At 36.4% G+C, this 21,377-nt stretch overlaps 1 protein-coding gene across 1 annotated transcript; it reads left to right on the top strand.

Annotated features, from left to right (window-relative positions):
- Positions 1-1,680: 1,680 nt before the first annotated feature.
- LOC133317567 (uncharacterized) lies at positions 1,681-21,157 on the top strand. The gene is made up of 19 exons (XM_061519430.1): positions 1,681-2,058; positions 2,145-2,219; positions 2,465-2,615; positions 2,972-3,040; positions 3,139-3,311; positions 3,723-3,860; positions 4,733-4,858; positions 5,390-5,488; positions 5,708-5,828; positions 5,942-6,005; positions 14,541-14,595; positions 14,673-14,797; positions 15,426-15,499; positions 19,091-19,140; positions 19,302-19,388; positions 19,720-19,770; positions 19,853-19,936; positions 20,644-20,694; positions 21,125-21,157. Exons 1-19 carry the CDS (start codon positions 1,717-1,719, stop codon positions 21,155-21,157), a joined length of 1,968 nt encoding a protein of 655 aa, XP_061375414.1. The 5' UTR covers positions 1,681-1,716.
- The last annotated feature ends 220 nt before the right edge of the window (positions 21,158-21,377 follow it).

The following is a 21,377-nucleotide window of genomic DNA, read 5'->3' as shown; positions in this document are numbered from 1 at the left end:
ATAAGGTTTTGTGAAAGTAAAGGGAATTATACTTGTGCAATAGATGGGGAACCCCTAAATCCTGTATGTTTTCCTTTTCCTTAGCCCACACGCTCATTGCATTATTACTACACCAAGGAAAAAAAAATTAGTTCACTTTAAAATCCAACCACGAGTCAGTAATTTGGTGTACGTAAGAATTTCAAAAAAATTCTGCAATGGCTCCTCAACTAGCATCATTGGAGTTAAAAATTAAAAAAAAGAAGTTGAGAAAGCCAGAAAAAAAATAAAGAAAGATGAGAAAGAACACGATAAAGGGAAGACCTTGATCCATGACAGCTTCCATGACAGTTTTGAGATGGTTGAGGGCATCCTGTCAATTAAAATCACCAAAAGCAAAAACCCCAAAACCCTAGAATTGAATTACTGTTGTTGGAGTGTAGCAAACCAAAAATTTCATAGCAATGGAGGAAAGATAACCATGGAAGTGGTGCTGCATGGAGGTGATGGAAAACGATGATGGTGTTGCACGGTGGTGGTGGAGCGAAATGGTGGTACCAGTGGCGTCTTCCAGTACAAAGAAAGAAAAAGAGTGAAAGGAAAAGCAATACAAAAAAAGAAAAAGAAAGAAAAGGAAAGCGAGAAACGACGTCGTTAATAGTTGCTGCAGATTTTTTTTTTTCCAGTCACATAAGAAGTATATAACCCATTAATTAATTAGGACATTTATTGCATTGAAAATTGAAACTTTGAAAGGGTTGTTGTAAAAAAAAAAATTAACAACGTATGCAGCTTTTATATTAAGGGAAATACATCTATATTTCCAAAAAAAAAAGGGAAATACATCTATTATGTAACATGATGTAAGCTTCTTTTCCTACCCAAACAAATAGACGTGGGGTCCACAATTTTTTATTTTCTCTTTCCTCAACTGATTTTCTCTCTCTTCTTTTATGTTAGTGTAGGATCAAATAGTGTTTTTTATGTAACATTATATAAGTATAACCCTTATATTAAATTCAACCGGTTGGAAGACTTTTATATTTTTTCATGTATTATTTTTTCTTTTATTCACATGTGTGCAACTTTATTTTTATTTATAGTAAAATGTTTATATTTATTTTAATTTAAAATAAAAAATGTATAATCAATATTCTCAAATTATATATATATATATATATATATATATATATATATATATATATATATATATATATATATATATATACCGGTCGTGGGATTGAACCAGTAACCCACTGGTTGAACCAATGACCCAGTGACCCAGCACTTCGATCACCGGGTCGATTTTTATAAGAGTGGTTAAAGGGGTTTTAGTTTGTCCTTTAACATGACACAAAAAATTTCCTACACATAAAATATTTTGTGGAGCTCGCACTTTTTAAAGTAAAAAAAAAAAAAACTAAAGGCACGCAAAACGAATCTCTATAACATTAACATAACTCTTATAAAATCCATAGTTAAAATACTAAAAGTTGTTTTTTTCCTTCCACCAAGCAATCTTAATATTTTAACTACATAATTAAAAAATGATTGAAGGACCAAAAACTCATTCTTACATTATAATACTTATATTTCCCGTAAATGAAAGGGTGAATTTTTTTTCAAGAACAGACAAAACAACGTTGGTAAAACTAAAACCCTCTGAGTGTTGCTCTTATGTTGAAGTGTTCAACTAAACCCCAAAACCATGGTGCATTATAGCTGAGACGGTGGTTCATGGCGGGTCCTTTTCTTCTTCGTTCTCTCTGGTCTTCCGTCAGAAAATCCTTTTCCTCTTCTTCTTCTTCTTCTACTTCCACTTTCGCTCCCTCTCGCTTCTTCTCACGCGCCTTCGCCGCCGCTCCCGCCGCCGCCGCCTCCTCTGCCTCCGCCGCTGCTCCCGGCGGCTCACTCGACCCCAGCCGCCTCCGCAACGTGGCCGTGATCGCTCATGTCGACCACGGCAAGACCACCCTCATGGATCGCCTGCTCCGCCAGTGCGGCGCCGACATCCCACATGAGCGCGCCATGGATTCCATCACCCTCGAACGCGAGCGCGGCATCACCATCGCTTCCAAGGTTCGTGCCCTAATTTCGCTCCCTCGAAATCGAACACTTCCACTTCGTTTACTGTGAGAATTGAAAGAATGCTTATATTTTTTCAGGTTACATCTATTCCGTGGAAAGAAAATGAGCTTAACATGGTTGATACTCCTGGACATGCTGATTTTGGTGGTGAGGTAAAATTTTCATTTCGGCTTTATGAATTTATTTGGATTGAAATCAAATTGCATAGTCTAACATGCTTGATTGCAAAAATGATTTTTTATTTAAAAAAATCCATAAATGATCCTACTTTATTTTAGCAATTAGCTAATGATTTTTTTTTTTTTTAAGTGTGAAGTGTTATTAGTGAATAGTGGAAACTATGCACTGGTTCTAGTGTTTTCTGTTCTTCTCATTTTTGTGTTTGGTTGATGACTAGGTTGAACGTGTTGTTGGTATGGTTGAGGGAGCGATTTTGGTTGTTGATGCTGGTGAAGGTCCACTTGCGCAAACAAAATTTGTTCTTGCAAAAGCCTTAAAGTATGGGTTGCGTCCTATTCTTCTTTTAAACAAAGTAGACAGGCCTTCAGGTAGTCCCCTATTTCTCTGCCTATTGTATCTTGATCCTATGCTATGTTAGATAAAATAGAATTTATGTTGATGACATGGTTATGATTTGCCATATTTCCTCGATTTTGAGTTCATTGTTCTTGTTCTATCTTTGACATTTGATTTCCGGATATGGTTGGTTGGTATTCTCTCGTGCCATATTTCACAAAATAAAAACAGTCAAGTTGACCCTAAATGTTTCTCAGATTCCTGTAACTGTTGGCAGCTAAAAATAATGTATCTCAGTTATCACTGGAAAACGAGAAATCATTCTCATTTGTGTCTTTTAGGTACTTCTGTAATTGTGGCCTAATCCTTGCAGTTATTTTTTATACAGTTACTGAGGAGACATGTGATGAAGTTGAGAGTCTGGTGTTTGATCTATTTGCCAACCTGGGTGCTACAGGTGCAAAAATGGAAATATCCAATGATTATGCTTGATTGTTTTTTCTAACTTAAACTCCTTTTTCTGAAATTCTATTATTATTTTATTTGTATATATAGAGGAGCAACTAGACTTTCCAGTTCTTTATGCTTCTGCTAAAGAAGGATGGGCATCCACCACCTTTACCAAGGATCCTCCTGATGAGGCCAAAAATATGTCAGAGTTGCTTGATGCCATTGTAACACATGTCCCACCACCAAATGCAAACATTGATGCACCTTTTCAAATGCTGGTTGGCATTTAAAATTTTGATGAGCTTATTATTATGTGTCTCTTGTTTGATAAGTTTCCTTTTGTGAAAGTTGTCTTCTTGATGCAGTGTTTGTTTTCTTTTGTTGCGAATGTACTCTTCTCTTTTATCAACTGCAATTTTTAATGAGGATTCATATAACTCAATTCTATTTACTATTGTGTACATAATAAATGGTCCTTGTTCAATACTTAGAAAATCTACTTCCCTATCCAAATATTCACAAGCCACAACTAATTATAAGAGCCCACAAATTAAAAGCATAATAGCTTCAGGAAATTCTGGTTTCATTTTTTTCTCTTGTATCCTCTTTGAATTATTGTTGTTTCCCTGTACTTTTCTTGGATGTATACTTGGGATCAGTGAAAAACCATGCTTAATAGTGCTTTTCAGGTTTCAATGATGGAAAAAGACTTCTATCTTGGTCGAATTTTGACTGGGCGCATATATTCTGGGGTTGTTCGTGTTGGTGACAGGGTTCATGGACTACGCAATAAAGATTCTGGTCCTGAAAAGGTTGAAGATGGAAAGGTTTGTAGATCTATGAGCTTGTAATTACATTTGCAGTTGGATAGACAGGAACTATGGTTGGTAAATGATAAGAGCTAAATAGTTTTGTAATTTTTCTGCTAATGTGTAATATATTAAATCATCCTATAAGTACATGCATTTTCCATTCCATCAGTTTATTCCCCGAAGTGTGATCTTGGGATAAATGTTAAAAGCTTATGTCTTTTAATTCACCATGAGAATATTTGACAGCACACTCTTATGAATAGCAACACCGTTTAAAGTTAGTGATGAATGTCCACATTTATTATTAGTAGGGTGTCTTCTGGTGCCACTTATATCATGCCTTGTTCCTTATCACTAGTTTAAAGTAAATCGCATATTAAGCAAGTACCTCTACCTTTGATATGTCTAATATTTCCATCCAGACATTACTGACATTGAATCATAACAGACTAGCAGAGCAATTAACTGTAAAGCTGTCATTGGCATATGTTTTTGCAGTTACATTGTTTGTGAAAAGGCTAATGATTTCATGTCTAGTTATATCAATCATGTCATTCTTGTCAACTGTTTATGAAAGAGGAACTGTATCAGTTTTAAACAACATAACAGAATATATATGATTTTCTTCTTCTGCAGATTACGTTTTGAGTGCTCTTGACAATGCTGAAAAATATACCTGTACCATTCATTTGAAAATCATTTAGTTATATTCAAAATGTAGTGGAAATGGTAAGTAAATACTAATTATCTCGAAATGGCTAACAGATGAGCTGAAATTTTGATGTCCTCTGTGTAGTCTTTATTAATTAATAATAGTAGTTATGAGATTAGTATATCATGACCTTCTACTGGAAGCTCTAATTTTATATGATTTTTCATTTTTGTAGGTGGTGAAACTGATGAAAAAGAAGGGTACGAACATGGTTCTTACTGATTGTGCTGGAGCTGGTGATATAATTTCAGTTGCTGGCTTGGCAAGTCCATCAATAGGCCATACGGTGGCAACGGTGGAGGTGTTTATTATTTTTTATTCTTTTTTTATTCCTCCTTATTTTCTATGGCCATTTTACTTAGGAAAACGACCATGGGTTCATTTGATGTGGCCTTTACTTACATTTCTTTTTGTACTAAAGAAATACTTTTAAGCGAATAAACAGGTAAATATAATATGATATAAATTTATTAGTTTGTTTATTAATTTTATTTTTATTATTTATACTTAATTTTTTATGAAATTTTATCCTAAATACCCTAGTTATATTATAAATTTTAATTTTAATTATAAATATACTTTGATATGATACTGTCCACTTACTGGATGTTCAAATTGCCCTCTTTATTTTTAAATAAACTTTCAGTTCAAAACACTAGTTTAATAATTTTCTAACAAATTATCAATTTGTTCACTGACTATATGAATGATAAGATCTTGATATTTTATTATATTTATATTCAATTTTTATATAAACTTAATATCTTGTATTTTGAGAACATTTCTAGCCCAAAATTGGGGACCTGAGTAACTTAATATTCTTATGTCCTAGGTTATGTCTACATTGCCCACAGTTGAATTGGATCCTCCAACAATTTCCATGACTTTTGGTGTCAATGACTCCCCATTGGCTGGTCGTGATGGTACTCATGTAAGTTGTGTTTGTTTTACTTTTACCTGCTTTGCTGTCCTCAGTTTCTTGTGTAAAATTTTTTGGCGGAGGCTTCCCAAATTGCCAAATCCAAACTCAAACCTGCCCTTTTGTCTTGTTTGAAACTGGCACTCTGTAGTTTTTGCATATTCAGTTATTATATATTTGTAGTTATTGGTTACTCTATTAAGTAACTAGATTAATGCTCATTTTTTATAGTTGACTGGGGGAAGAATTGGTGACCGATTGATGGCTGAAGCTGAAACCAACCTTGCCATAAATGTGCTTCCAGGCTTATCAGAATCATATGAAGTTCAGGGAAGAGGAGAGCTACAGCTGGGTTTGTTCCTGTTTCTCGGAAATCACATGATCCTTACTGTTATATACTTGTAAAAACTCAGTGATTGATTTTGTGCTTACGCATCTGCTTATGGCATCTATGTATGTTAACAGGTATTTTAATTGAGAACATGAGACGCGAGGGATTTGAGTTATCTGTCTCTCCACCTAAAGTCATGTGAGTTTCTGAGGACTGAATAGGGCTCTGAATTTTCAGTCTCAGTATTAGTTTTGACACAATGTAGTTTTCCCTGCTGAGCACTACATTAGTTTGGGGTGCAGTTTAAATACTGAATAAATACTGTAAGCTTTCTATGCATTGATTCAAATGTTTTGGTAGAGACTCTTGAATTTTTCAAAAGCTAACTCGGAAAAGCTTAAGCATGGAGGCTTAGGAACGGTTATATATCTCAATCACACTCGGTCACTCACATACTGAACCGTGGGCAATGTACAAATCTATTTACTATATCAACATCAACAGCACCTTTAACCCAAACTACTTGGGGTCAGTGGTAGATGAACCCAATGATAAATAAGAGGAGATTAAAAAATAAAATAATAAATAAATAAATAAATAAAAAATCAAATAAAAAATAAAAAAAATAAAAAAAATAAAAAAATAAAAAAAGAAAATTGGGGAAGGGGGAATAAGATAAAATACAAGAATGGAAAAAGAGAGGGGGGATTGAAGAGGAAAAGGACTAAAAAGAGACCATCTGGAACATAGGAATAACAACGGGTTTAACCTTCCACCCTGCTTATAGCTTTTCTTCATTCCGTTCTAAGACCCACCGTCTGCCAATCTATATCCCACTCCATTAAGTCTTGTTTACCTACCTTTCCCCAGGTAAGTTTTGGTTTACCTCTACCTCTCTTTGTGTCGAGCTCTTGGTAACAAACTTTTGTTCTTACAAGAGCATCCAGGGGCCGTCTCATTACGTGCTCAAACCACCTCAATCTATGTTCCCTCATCTTTTCAGTTACCAGTACTACTTCTACCTTTCGTCGAATATCTTCAATTCTTATCTTATCCATCCTCGTATAACCACACATTCACCTTAACATCCTTATTTCTGCTACTCCCATTTTATGCTCGTGTTGCCTATGTGCTGGCCAACATTCAGTTCCATATAACATTGCAGGCCTTACTGCTGTCATATAGAATTTTCCTTTTAGCTTAAGTGGAATTTTGCGGTCACACAAAAATCCAGATGCACTCTGCCATTTTAGCTATCCTGCTCTGATTTTATGATTTACATCCTCATCAATCTCACCATCTTTTTGCAAAATTGATCCCAGGTATCTAAAAGCATCTTTTTTGGGTACCTCTTGACCAAGTAAATGCATGGGGTCTTGATCTCCATCTCTTACTAGAGAAAACTCACACTTCATATACTCAGTCTTGTTCCGGCTTAACGTGAAACTTTTAGACTCCAAAGTGCTTCTCCACAATTCAAGTTTGCTATTAACACCGTCTTTGGTCTCATCAATAAGCACAATATCATCTGCAAAAAGCATACACCACGACACTTCCTCTTGAATGTCTTTTGTTAGTTCATCCATCACTAAGGCAAAGAGATAAGGACTCAGAGCCGAACCTTGGTGTACACCTACTGTAATAGGAAAATAACTTGATGTTCCATTACAAGCTTTTACACATGTAGTAGCCCCATCATACATATCCTTGATTGCATTTATATACTTTGATGATAATTTTTTCTTCTCAAGAACTCACCATAAAACTTTTCTTGAGACCCTATCGTATGCTTTCTCAAAATCTATGATCACCATATGTAAATCTTTCTTTTTTTCTCGATATCTTTCCATCAATTGACGCATCAAGAAAATAGCTTTTGTGGTACATCTTTCTGGCATAAATCCAAATTGATTTACAGAAACTTTGGTTTCTCTCCTCAAACGATGTTCAATAACTCTCCCACAATTTCATAGTATGGCTCATAAGCTTAATGCCTCTATAGTTAGAACAATTCTGGATATCTCTCTTGTTTTTGTAAATAGGCACAAGCACACTTTTCCTCCATGCATCAGGCATCTTATTTGTTTGAAGAATTTTATTGAAAAGATTGGTCAGCGAAATTTATTAACCATGTACTGAAACTAATTTATTTATAAAAAGTGGGGATTGCTTGAATCAAATTCCTAGGCAATTGGTCATAGAAGTCTAATGCCATGTCAAAGACCAAATTTCTTATTAAGCTGTTAAGTAGGAGCCTCAGGAATGTTTTCATATCTCCAACATAAATTATAGGTGTTAGAATATCTATATAGTGTAGGATTAGTATAGTATTTCTTTTGCTTCCTTATAATGAGTGATGGGTCCTTGTAATGAGGGATGGGTCCCTGTAATGAGTAATGGGTTTCCTATATTTTTTTTTTCCATTATTAGTGATTGTATTGATTGTAAATACCATTTGAGCTTCAAAGAGTTCTCTAAGCTATTTAGATATTCCCTTCTTCATGGTATCATGGGACCAAAACTCTTCATCTTTTTCATTTTTTCAAATCTGTTCTAGCTACTCGCATCTCAAAACCATGGCCAACCAAGATGGAACCACTCCCAGACAACTCAGAAACAGCCAACAACTCGTCTGGAGCTCGCCGCCGCCTGAAACATGGTCACGTGCGCGTGAAGCCCACTTGCAGACCAGTTACATGCGTGTGAAGCCCACCCCCGTCTTCCACTGGTCGTCTTTGTCAGCTGCGAAGGTCGTCGTGATCGCCTTGGTCTCCTCTACTTGTTCCAATACTGTGTTACTCTATTCGGGTTCGTTTCACTAGTAAGTCATCCAAAACCACTTCTTTTTGGCAACTATTCACCCATTTCTGTCTTGTTTTGTGCGGTTTGGTTCAGTTTTAACCTCTGTTGGAGTAGATATGGCTTCAAATGATGGAGATTCTTCTAGTCCGGAAACTCCTCTCTCACCTGAAGTTCCTGTTTCATCCGGAGTTACCAATCCGGTTCGTCATATTCCAGTTGCTTATGCTTTTTCAACTTCGCCGACAATTACATCTGAAAAGTAATAGTAAGAACTATTTACCTTGGTCCTCTTCTGTTGAGCGTTGAGCTATGGTTTCTTGGTCAGGGTACCATCTTGAAAAGTCAGTTTCCGATATTCCTCCTGAAGAACGGAGTCAATGGGAAAGGTTTGACTATCAGTAATGTGCCTTATTATGGCAATCTGTGGAACCCTCTATTTTAATGAATTTTCCCACGTTTAAAACATGTCACTTTTTGGAACAAAGCTCGCAGCTTATTTGCTAATGATATTCAAAGACTGTATGATGCAGCCCATAAATTGACTTTTCTTCACCAAGGTAGTCATGATATGACAAGTTTTGTTGCTCAAGCACAGACAGCATTGGAGGAACTAAAAATGTTTTTGCAGGCTGACGGTCATCAAGGCTTATTAGCAAAATTGGAAAATCTATATGTAGTCCTGGTATTGCGTGCTATGTATCCTGGTTTCAGTCACATTGGAGATCAACTTTTGACTAGTCATGAAGTACCCACCATGGACCGTCTTACCACTCGCCTCTTAAGGGTTCCCACTTCCATTACTATGGACTCGCGTCCTAACACAATTGACACTTCAGCTTCCGCTTTAGTCACTAGCTTTGGCTTCCGTGGAGGACGTAGGGGTCGTGGTGGTCGAGGAGTTAGGGGAGGTCGCGGTGGTCGTAGTGGTCGCAACAACAATCTTCGTTGCACATACTGTAAGCGATCAGGCCACACTTAGGAGACATGTTATTCTCTACATGGTTTCCCTAACAAAAAATTTAATCTCACTCAGTCTAAACCTGATTTAGAAGAAGGAATGAGATTTGACATTCCTGATAAGCAGTCATTTTCTCTTACAGAAAATGAGTTTCAGGAATTTCTTCAGTTGAAAGAAGCAAAGCCGACCCAATCTTCTACTACCATTGTTGCTCATTCGGGTAATCCTACAGTCTGTATTTCTCATACGGGTAATAATTCCACAACCTGGATCCTTGATTCAGGTTCCTCTGACCATGTAGCTGGTAATTAGTCTATCTTCTCTTCCCTTTCTTCACCTGCTTGTCCTCGTTTTGTAACTTTAGCTGATGGTTCCAAAGTATTTGTCTGAGGCATTGGTGTTGTCTCACCCACTGCATCCATATCATCAAACTCTCTACTTTATTCATACCTGGTTGTCTATTTAATTTAATTTCCTTGAGTCAGCTTACAAGATCTCTTAAGTGTTCCGTAACCGTAACCTTTTATTCCGATTCTTTTGTTATCCTGAAGGGTGAAAGGAATCTATGAAAGAAGGTTCTCAAACCGGGTACGGGAAAGATGATTGGCATAGGACATGAATCACAAAGACTTTATTACCTCCAATCAACCTCTCATGTTGCATGTGCTGCTGTGGAATCTCCTAGTCTTCTCCATCACCGTCTTGGTTATCCTAGTTTATCAAAACTTCAAAAAATGGTTCAAGGTCTTGAGAATTTAAAGTCTTTCAATTGTGAGTCATGTCAACTTGGCAAGCATGTTCAGGCTTCTTTTCATAGTAAGGTCAATAGTCAAATAATGTATAGTTTTTCTATCATTCATTCTGATGTTTGGGGTCCTAGTCATGTTTCTACACCAACTGGTTTTAAATATTTTGTTACTTTCATTGATGATTTTTCTTGGTATACTTGGTTATTTTTAATGAAGGAACGTTCAAAGGTCTTTCCTATATTTCAATCCTTCTACACTGAAATTCAAAATCAATTTGGCAAAACGATTATAGTTTTACGTAGTGATAATGCCAAAAAATATTTCTCTGCTGATTTCTCATTATTTGCGCCATCTCACGGGATTTTGCATCAATCATCATGTCCTCATACCCCAACAAAATGGAGTAGCCGAAAGAAAAATTTGCCATTTTATTGAAACTGTCGCACATTGTTGTTGCATGCTTATATGCCACTACAATATTGGGGGGACATTGTCCTAACTACTTGCTATTTGATTAATCGGATGCTTTCCTATGCTATCAATCATCAATTCCCTCTTCAGTTGTTAGACCCTCAATGTCCCTTGTATACGGTTCCTCCTCGAGTATTTAAGTGTACTTGTTTTGTCCACGATCTTTCTCTCGGGCACGACAAGTTGTCCCCTTGTGCTATCAAATGTGTCTTCCTTGGTTATTTTCGATTGGAAAAGGGGTATCGTTGTTATTCTCTTATCACTCGTCGGTGGTATATCTTTGCCAGTGTCACCTTTTTCAAATACACACCCCACTTTACTTCCACCACTGATGTTATAGTAATCTCTGAGGCTTTATTGGTACCATACTTTGGTGGTCTCCCTTTGTCTCCCTTACAGGTACCTACAATTACTCAGCAGGTACCCACAGTAACTCTGCCAGATCATGACCAACTTGATCCTCCTCAACAACCGATTATCACTTACCAGCGTCATTCCAAGGCAGCCATTCCTACAACCTAGGTAGTCACCGTGGATTCTCATACATCATGTCCTATTCCAACGGCTTCCCCTACTGCGAACCTACCTTCCTCTATTGCACCTAGCCACCTACATCAACTCCTAGTAACTCTGTCAGTGATTTTCCTATTTCCATTCGCAAAGTTAGTCGTTTCGCTCGTAATCGTCATCCTATTTATAACTTAATTGAGTTTTCACCGTCTATCTCCATCATATTGTGCATTTGGGTCTTCTATATCCTTTGTTCAGATTCCTAACACTGTTGATGAGGCTCTTTCCTACTCTGGTTGGAGGCAAGCTATGATTGATGAGATGAGATGACTGCCCTTGAGCACAGTGGTACATGGACTTGGTTCCGCTTCCCACAGACGAAAAGGTTGTTGAATGCCATTGGGTATATGTAGTCAAAGTAGGCCTTGATGGAAGTATTGATAGACTCAAGGCCCGTCTTGTTGCTAAATGATACACTCAGACTTATGGTCTTGATTACAGTGAGTGATTCTCCCCAATGGCCAAAATGGCTTCTGTTCGTCTCTTCCTTGCCATCGCCGCTATTGGGCATTGGCCTTTTTATCATCTTGACATTAAGAATGCCTTCCTTCATGGTGATTTAGACGAGGAGATTTATATGGAGCAACCACTTGGATTTGTTGCTCAGGGGAAGTCTGGATTAATTTGTAAGTTAAAGCGGTCTTTTTATGGGTTGAAACAATCCTCTCGAGCTCGGTTTGGCAAGTTCAGTATAGTTGTATAGAAATTTGGGTTATCTCAGAGTGAAGCTGATCATTCAGTTTTCTATCGTCACACTCCATCTGGTCGATGCATAAAATCCAGTATTCCATAAAAGTACGAAACATATTGAGATCGACTGCCATTTTATCAGAGAGAAAGTCCTTTCTAAAGAAATCCTTATTGAATTTGTTAACTCAAGTGATCAGCTTGCTGATCAACATCAACATCAACATCAACAACACCTTTATCCCAAATTAATTGGGGTCGGTGGTAGATGAACCCACATGAAAGATACAAAACGGTTGAAAAAAAGTAACAAAAAAAATAAAAAATAAAAAATAAATAAATAAATAAATTAATAAATAAATAAAAATACACAAATAAAATAATAAAATAAAATAAAATGAAATAAAAATATATGTATATATAAATAAATAAAAGTAAAAAAGAAAGGGACAAGAAGAAGTGGGGGAAATGAAGGGGAAAAGGACTAAAAAAGGACCATATAACAGCGGGTCTAACCCTCCACCATATTTATAGCTTTTCTCCATTCCTTTCTAAGACATACTGTCCGCCAATCTATATCCCACTCCATTAAATCTTGTTTTACTACTTTCCCCCAAGTAAGCTTCGGCCTACCTCTGCCTCTTTTTGTGTTTAGCTCTTGGTAACAAACTTCTGTTCTTACAGTAGCATCCATGGGTCTTCTCATCACGTGCCCAAACCACCTCAATCTATGTTCTCTCATCTCTGCCTCTTTTTGTGTTTAGCTCTTGGTAACAAACTTCTGTTCTTACAGGAGCATCCATGGGTCTTCTCATCACGTGCCCAAACCACCTCAATCTATGTTCTCTCATCTTCTCGGCTACCGGTACTACTCCGACCTTTCGTCGAATATCTTCATTTCTTATCTTATCCATCCTTGTGTACCCACACATCCACCTTAACATCCTCATCTCTGCTACTCCCATCTTATGCTCATGTTGCCTATGTGCTGGCCAGCATTCCGCTCCATATAGCATTGTCGGTCGTACTGCCGTTTTATAGAATTTTCCTTTTAACTTCAGGGGAATTTTGCGGTCACACAAAAATGCAGATGCACTACGCCATTTCATCCACCCTGCTCTGATTCTGTGATTTACATCCTCATCAATCTCTCCACCATTTTGTAAAATGGAGCCCAAGTATTTAAAAGCATTTTTTTTGGGTACCTCTTGACCATTTAGATGCACAGGTTCTTGGTCCTCATCTTGTACCAGAGAAAACTCACACTTCAGATACTCAGTCTTGCTTCGACTTAATGTGAATCCTCTGGATTCCAATGTGCTTCTCCACAATTCAAGTTTTCTATTAACACCCTCCTTGCTCTCATCAATAAGCACAATATCGTCTGCAAAAAGCATACACCATGGCACTTCCTCTTGAATATCTTTTGTTAGTTCATCCATAACTAAGGCAAATAGGTAAGGACTTAGAGCCGACCCTTGGTGTACACCTACCGTGATAGGAAAATATCTTGATGATCTGTTACAAGCTTTTACATCATTGAGGGGACCACGAATACAATTTATTTGTGATAAGCTTGGTGCGTATGATATGTATGCTTCAGCTTGAGGGGGAGTGTTAGAATATTTGTATAGTGTAGGATTAGTATAGTATTTCTTTTGCTTCCTTATAATGAGTGATGGGTCCTTAATGAGGGATGGGTTTCCTATTATGAGTGATGGGTCCTTGTAATGAGTAATGGGTTTCCTATTATTATGTTTTTCCATTATTAGAGTGATTGTATTGATTATAAATACCATTTGAGCTTAGAGAGTTCTGTAAGCTATTCAGATATTCCCTTCTTTAATAGGAAAAATATCTAACCTAATGCTCCTACTTACTCTACTATTCTTGCTCGAGTACAAGTCTGGCCAAATAACACTATTAACGTAGTAAGACTCCTTAAACAATAAGATTATAGTAACAGATACAAAATTTCACGATTAACAACCAATAAGCATGGTGCTTGTGTCTTTGAGGATGGGTTTTGTTTATAGGAAAAAGAGAGAAAAAAGGACTACAGAGAAATAGGAGTAACGTGATACGGAACACTAACCTAATGCTCCTATTTTCTCTACTATTCTTGCTCGAGTACAAGTCTGGCCAATATTAATGCGATAAGACTCCTTAAACAAAAAGATTTTAATAACAGATACAAAAGTTTCATGATTAACAACCAACAAGCATGGTGCTTGTGTCTTTGAGGATGGGTTTTGAAGGTTGCTCTTTTATTTTTGCATTCTATGCATTTATGCTGCACGGAATTTTCTTCTCATCAAATAGATCCTGAAAGGTCTGGTCTACCTGTGTAAAATATTTGGTCTTGCCAAATTTATTATACTGATTGGTGGTTTGATGTTTCCAGATTATATGTTAAACATTCTTTGTGCTCACATCTTTTTTCATTCTTTTTTACTTATATACTGGTTTAATGTACTTTTCTATGGATTTAATTAGGTATAAAACTGAAAATAGTCAGAAACTTGAGCCAATAGAAGAAGTTACAATTGAGGTAATAATTCAATTTGATATTCCTAATATTCTTGTCCAATAGTTTGGACTTTAAACGTTGTAATGGATCTACCCCAGGTAAATGAGGAGCATGTTGGCTTGGTAATGGAGGCCTTGTCTCACAGGCGAGCTGAGGTTACTGACATGGGTCCTGTCTCAGGAACGGTTGGACGAACTAGATTGTGTTTGACTTGTCCATCAAGGTTAGCTTAGTTGTCATTTTGTATCTTTGAATTTATCTCTCTGATTTGTCTTTCTCCCAGAATATAAATGGTCTTAAATTCGATATTATATTATCATGGGTAAAATATATATCTATTTAATGGAAACATTATAGATGTGAGGTTTTGATGAAATCACATTCTTAGATCTTTTGTTTCTTATCATCCTTTGCCTCTTTCTTGGGTGATGATAACCTCTTGCTATCCCAGTGGCTTTCTTTAATAACCTTGCTCTGAGATGATCAGGAAAGAAAAGAAAGGGAATGAATCTCCGTGTCAATACCTATTCAATAATTGAATGTCAGTTAAGTACTAAAATATAATTTTTCTAGTTTTTCTCTTACTCAAAAACAGCTTTTGGCATCATGGTTGAGACCAGATTTACTATTTTGGAGTCCTGATTTCTGATTGCATCCGTATTTAGGTTAGATCCCATAGAGCTGCTTGAGTAATTTGAGTTTCTGAAATTCAGTTCATGGATGTTCGTTAGTTATCTTACATTGTCATAAATTGAGATATAACTTCTTTGGCATTACAGTTAAAATAAAATCAGATCTTATGCAGAGTGCAAGAATTCTAGTAAGTAACTTCTTTAGTGCTGTTTGTTCAGGGGACTGGTTGGTTACAGGAGTGTGTTCAGCAGTGACACACGTGGAACTGGATTCATGCATCGTGCTTTCCTGGGTATGCATTCTCTGCTAAAACTTCATCTCTTTTTCTTCCCATTGGCATGTAATGATGACAATTTTCAGTTTGTTTGCTATATGTTTTGTTTGACATCCCTAACTAGAATAGAAATGCCACGAATACTTAATTTTCCTTCTGACTACTGATATAATTTCACGGCAGAAATTTTGCATTGAACTAAACAGAAATATTTGGTGGTTCATGACAATTTTCATTAGTGTTACATAATGCCAGTTTAAACTGACCAAAATTAGCTTACAAATCAAACTAACTATCTTATTACCTGATTATTGCTCTATTTACACATGTACATCAAAATAATACAAGTTCCTCAATAGTCAAAACATAAATACGTTGGTGATAAGTTAGTTAATTACCCAAAATCTAAGTGCTACATATATAAACATACTAGCTAGTATCTGAGAAAACACTAGATGTATAGCAAAAAATCTCTCATAGGAAACTCCAAATCTAGGGTGACTATCCAGACGTATGCTACAATCTCATGAAAATCAGCTGGGCATCTTAATTCTTTTTCTCTGAAAGTTTCAGGAAATACAGAAAATCATAGTGAAAATAAATTTATCAGTAATTTAGAATTTTTGACCTATGACTATTTTTAGTTGTAGCACGCTACAAAAAATCCTATTTTTGTTAATTGAATTTACAAAGCATTGAGAACAACATATAATCATATCATACTGATATGAATCTTGGGAGAGCCTCACCCCAAAAACTAGCCCATGAGATAAGAGAGCCTAAAGTCCATATAAACCCCACATCAGACCCTTATGTTTCTGATGTGGGACTCAAGTTCCATACCTTGCAATTGGATCGTAACTGTTAGAGAGATATATAAAGTCATTAATGTAGCCTCACCCAACAACTTAAGTTTTTGGGTTGAATTGGTTCTTTACATGGTATCAGAGCCTCGGTGTCACGGGTTCGATCCTCACCGCCTCCCACTTTCTCTTGTGGAATTTCTTAGCAAAGATAGGTGGACCTGTGCATTGTCCACTTTTTAAGTCCAGTGGGCTCTCGTGTGATGGGGCATGTTAGAGATATATAAAAACCATTAATATTGTCTCACTCACTAGCTTAAGCTTTTGGGTTGAATTGGTTCTTTACAGTAACATTTCCCCACGTTTTGTAGCCCCGGCGCCCACGCGGCTTGGCTTTGCGCTAGTCTTTTACTAGCTTTAGGCGAACATTGCAATGCCAGCGTCCCTAGCCGCGCCGCTCGAATGCAACTGGGGGACATAGTGGAAGGCTCTGATATCAATTGATACGAACCTTGGGAGAGCCTCACCCCAAAAGCTAGCCCATGAGGTAGGAGAGCCCAAAGTCAATATAAACCTCACATCAGACCCTTATCTCGTACCTTGCAATTGGATCGTAACATCCCACCACGTTTCGCAGCCCTGACGCTCATGCGGCCTGGCTTTGCGCTAGTCTTTTACTAGCTTTGGGCGAACATTGCAATGCCAGAGTCACCAGCCGCGTCGCTCGAATGCAACTGAGAGACATAATGAAAGGCTCTGATATCAATTGGTACGAACCTTGGGAGAGCCTTACCCGAAAAGCTAGCCCATGAGGTAAGAGAACCCAAAGTCGGTATAAACCTCACATCATACCCTTTTGTTTCCGATGTGGGACTCAAGTCCCGTACTTTGCAATTGGATCGTAACACATACCCATCTATATGCAATTCATAATTTAAAAATCATTATGCATTAATTAACATAGACATAACATAACGTTCATAACTTGGCATTATATTATTCATATCTTTGGCATCGTATTGACATTTCTGGACTTTACTTGTATAACTCATTGTAAGGTTGCATTTTATTTGGTTTGAGCTTATAACCATTGCATAGGTGTCTCTGTCCCTACGGATTATTTGAATTCCTGTCACAATCCTCTCGACGACTAGTGTTCTAGGAAGTACAATCCAAGGTCACTCGACTTTTGGGATAATTCCTTGTTGAGAGTCACCTGCATAAGGGATCATTTCTCTCCGGGATTTATGTCTTTCATATTTACATGTCGCATCATGCTCTAATTCATGATAACATGTTAGTATATTGATTGCACTTATTATTTCATATATATCATTGTAATAAAGTTCTTATAATCATAATCTCTTGCTAATGTCACTTGAACTATAAATCATTGTTATAATGTCTTTAATGATAAACGCATACATATACTTTGCATATCAATCATGATTGCATAAATTCTCTATCTCATTTTTATGCACCCACAAGTAACTTATAATACTTAGGGTTGTGTTAGAATCATATCCACATTGAAGTTAGCGATTTTGAAAACCAATAATTCATGGTGCGCAATAGCGCTGCTGCTTTGGCTCTCTATATGTAGAGATGCGACTCTGCTTCAGGTTATGCTAGCTCTAGGGTGCTAGATGATGGGTGCCTTGGCGCTTGTTGGTGTTTCTAAAGGGTTCCATTAGGTTTTATTTTCGTTCCTGATTTTCTAGCTTGATCTTTTTTAGGGTTTTGTAGTCAACATACATACAACATATTTTTCAACATTTAATCCATCACCACAAGTGAAGAAAACTAGGATCTAACTTAACAAAACCCATACCTACAAATAGAGAATGGGTTCTATGCACTCATAATGGGTTCTATGGAATTTTTTACCTTAAAAAGAAGTAACAACCATGAATTTCAAGTCACCAAAGCTCTCATGTCATGCAATATCCATTTTCCTTAAAATCCTTCAAAGAATATAAATGAAACCAACCCAATCATCACCACACCAACAACATGATTTTTAATCCATATACAGCACAATCAAACATCAAGTTTTTGGTGGAAAATCAATCAACAAAAGATAGTTTTTAGAGACTTCAAATCACCTTAGAGAAGACTAGGGTTCTTGGTAGAACTTGGAGTAATTTTCCACTTCTCCCCCCTTCTTACTTTATTCTTTTCTCCCTTTCCTTGCTTCTATCCACCGAAACCCCTGCCCCTTCTTATCTCTTCTATTCTCTTCTTTATAATATCTTATTATTTACTTTTGCCTGATTACCCATAAGTCCCATACAAAACTTAAAAATATTTAAATCTACTAATCTTCTATTGATTAAATCAACATCTTTATTTTGAATACCAATAGGGTAATTCTAGGTATGGTTCATAATTCCATGCAAATTGGACATAATATGCAATTAGGAGTAACTATAAGGGTCTAAATCTAATTTCTGAATCTTTTGGGCTTAGACTGTAAATTAATCAATATATGTTATTCCTCGCTCAGAAAAATAAGGTAAAATATCATACAACTTCTAATAACATTTCCCATCTAATAGCATACTTCACTGAACTAGTAAAAATAATTATGTAGGAGAATTTGTGTCTTACATTTTGCAAATCTTGTTGTTTAGTTGCCCTCATGATTTAGGTTTTGCTTATTTTATGTTTGTGGAGCTTTAGGCTTGCTAATCTTACTAACTTCTCGCACTTTTTTGAGCATTTCAATTTATGCAATCCAGTTTAATGTTTCCGACTTATAGTTTTTATTAAACTTTTTACAATAAGCATTATTGTGATTTTGCAGAGTATGAAAAATTTCGAGGCCCTCTCGGCAATGTTAGGAAAGGAGTACTGGTATGTTTGTCTACTGCTGTCCCAACTTATGAGGGCTTAACAATAATTAAACTGCACTGAGTTACTACTCATGATACACTTTTGTATTTCAATTCGTAAAGCTTGTTTTACTTAAATTTTCAAACTTATGCTTACCTTATGTTGTTTGCTTTACTGAACAGGTGTCAATGGGTTATGGTACAATCACAGCTTATGCATTGTTGAGCTTAGAACCTCGTGGGACTCTTTTTGTAACTCCTGGAATGGAGGTTGGAACTTCCCATCTCTTCTGGGTCTTTTTTACTTATAATTTTTTCGTAACTAGTAAATTTTTTTGCTGCTAAAAAGTTAATTTAGAAAAAGAATTTTGAAGTTTTTATCTTTTTTTGGTTTTTTTTGCTATCAATCTACTATCCATTGTTTTTCTGTATGAAAACAAGTGGGGTATTTGATGGTGAAACACTTTGACCTTGTAGTGCTAGTGAAACAATGAAAGGGGCTTAATTGAAATAACTTAATGATGGGCGTCTAGATTTTGCTTATAGTGCATGTATAAGTTTCTCTTATATGCTGCCTGTAAACTTGCTCTTTGGTTTACAGACATATGATGGAATGATTGTTGGAGAACATTCACGGGATACGGATCTTGATGTAAGGAAATGTATTCTTAGCCTGAATGCAGGTATTATATCAAAGCTGGTAATCCACTGACAAAGATTGTGTGATATTGCAGGTCAATCCAGTGAGAGCTAAAGAGCTTACAAATGTGCGTGCTGCTTCCAAGGATGAGAACGTGAAGCTATCTCCGCCTCGCCTTGTATGTATTTATTTGACAAAATTATGCTCTTACATCTTGCTCATTTTAGACAAGTGAGAATTCTATACCTACTGAATCGAGTAGGGTTCATGATTTCTATGCATTCATTCATAAGGTCCAGCTATTAGTAGGATTAATCATTTGATGAGACCTAGTTGGGAGTTCACATGTCCTGATATTTTCAAATATCAGTTCTCTAGACCTGCTGTATGACAGCTGTATTGAGTATTTACAGACTTTTGCATCTGCCAGTATAACATAAATTCTTTGAAACTTCAAATTAGTATTCATCTCTGGCTGAACAGTTATTATTATTATTATTATTATTTTGTTTATTTATTGTCAGAGAGCATAGTCAATAATTATTTTAAGTAATTATTCATAAGATCAAAAATATTTTCGTACTTTTTGTAGGTCATTTGTGGTTTTCAAGTAGGAAAACGCGTGAAGCATGAATGAATTTTCAAGTCTGATATCAAATGTTGAAATATCAATATTCAATATGCTTTCTGTGTCTTTCGGGTTCTTATTCCACTGTTCAATTAAACTAGCAAGTTTTATGTTTTAGACCTGGCATCACTTTGAGGCTGTATGAAATGTTTAGCATGTGATCGGAAAGTAGTTAGCAGAAAAGCCACAATATGATGATGGTGCTTGAGCTTAACATGTAACTTTGTTACTTACATCTGTTGATCATTTGGTTGCAGATGACGCTTGAAGAAGCTATAGGGTATGTAGCTTCGGATGAGCTTATTGAGGTAAGTTCCAGCCTACAATTATTATTGTTACTTGAAAGTAAGAAGGTATATTGTATTCAATTGTATATTAATCTAATACGAAGAGTTACAATATATAGAGACCCTTATGGGCTTAAGTGAGAAGCCCAGAATATTTACAGATAGGAAGTAATCTATTCAAATCTAATCAAATCTAATCATATCTAACATTTCCTATTCTAATATTTCCTATTCTAATATTTCTAACACTCTCCCTCAAGCTGGTGCGTATATATCAAAAGCTCCCAGCTTGTTACATATATGATCTATTCGGGGACCTCTAAGAGCCTTGGTGAAAACATCTGCAAGTTGATCACTGGAATTAACAAATGCTGTCTCGAACTCTCCTGACTGAATCTTCTCTCTAACAAAGTGACAATCAATTTCTATATGTTTGGTCCTCTCATGAAAGACTGGGTTAGAGGATATATGCAATGCTGCTTGATTGTCACAGATGAGCTTCATGGGCTGCTGTTCACAGAGATGTAGCTCCTTAAGCAATTGTTTTAGCCGGATGAGCTCACAGGTTGCATTTCTCATTGCCCGATATTCTGCCTCTGCACTTGACCTTGCGACAACAGTTTGTTTCTTACTATTCCAAGAGATCAAGTTTCCTCCAAGGAGAACACAATACCCTGAGGTGGATCGTCTATCTGAAGGAGAAT

Source organism: Gastrolobium bilobum, unplaced genomic scaffold (genome assembly GCF_033153095.1).
Source record: "Gastrolobium bilobum isolate Gb01-03AN ecotype WA unplaced genomic scaffold, APGP_CSIRO_Gbil_v1 utg63278, whole genome shotgun sequence".
In the NCBI taxonomy this organism is placed as follows: Eukaryota; Viridiplantae; Streptophyta; class Magnoliopsida; order Fabales; family Fabaceae; genus Gastrolobium; species Gastrolobium bilobum.
The sequence above is the reverse complement of the archived record's forward strand: the minus strand, read 5'-3'. Positions and strand labels throughout refer to the sequence as shown.

Excerpts from the sequence above, each read along its gene's own strand:
- LOC133317567 (XM_061519430.1), top strand. The coding sequence starts at position 1,717 with ATGGCGGGTCCTTTTCTTCTTCGTTCTCTCTGGTCTTCCGTCAGAAAA. Across the intron at positions 15,500-19,090 it reads CATGCATCGTGCTTTCCTGG|AGTATGAAAAATTTCGAGGC; the intron begins GTATGCATTCTC and ends GTGATTTTGCAG. Across the intron at positions 19,771-19,852 it reads CACGGGATACGGATCTTGAT|GTCAATCCAGTGAGAGCTAA; the intron begins GTAAGGAAATGT and ends GTGATATTGCAG.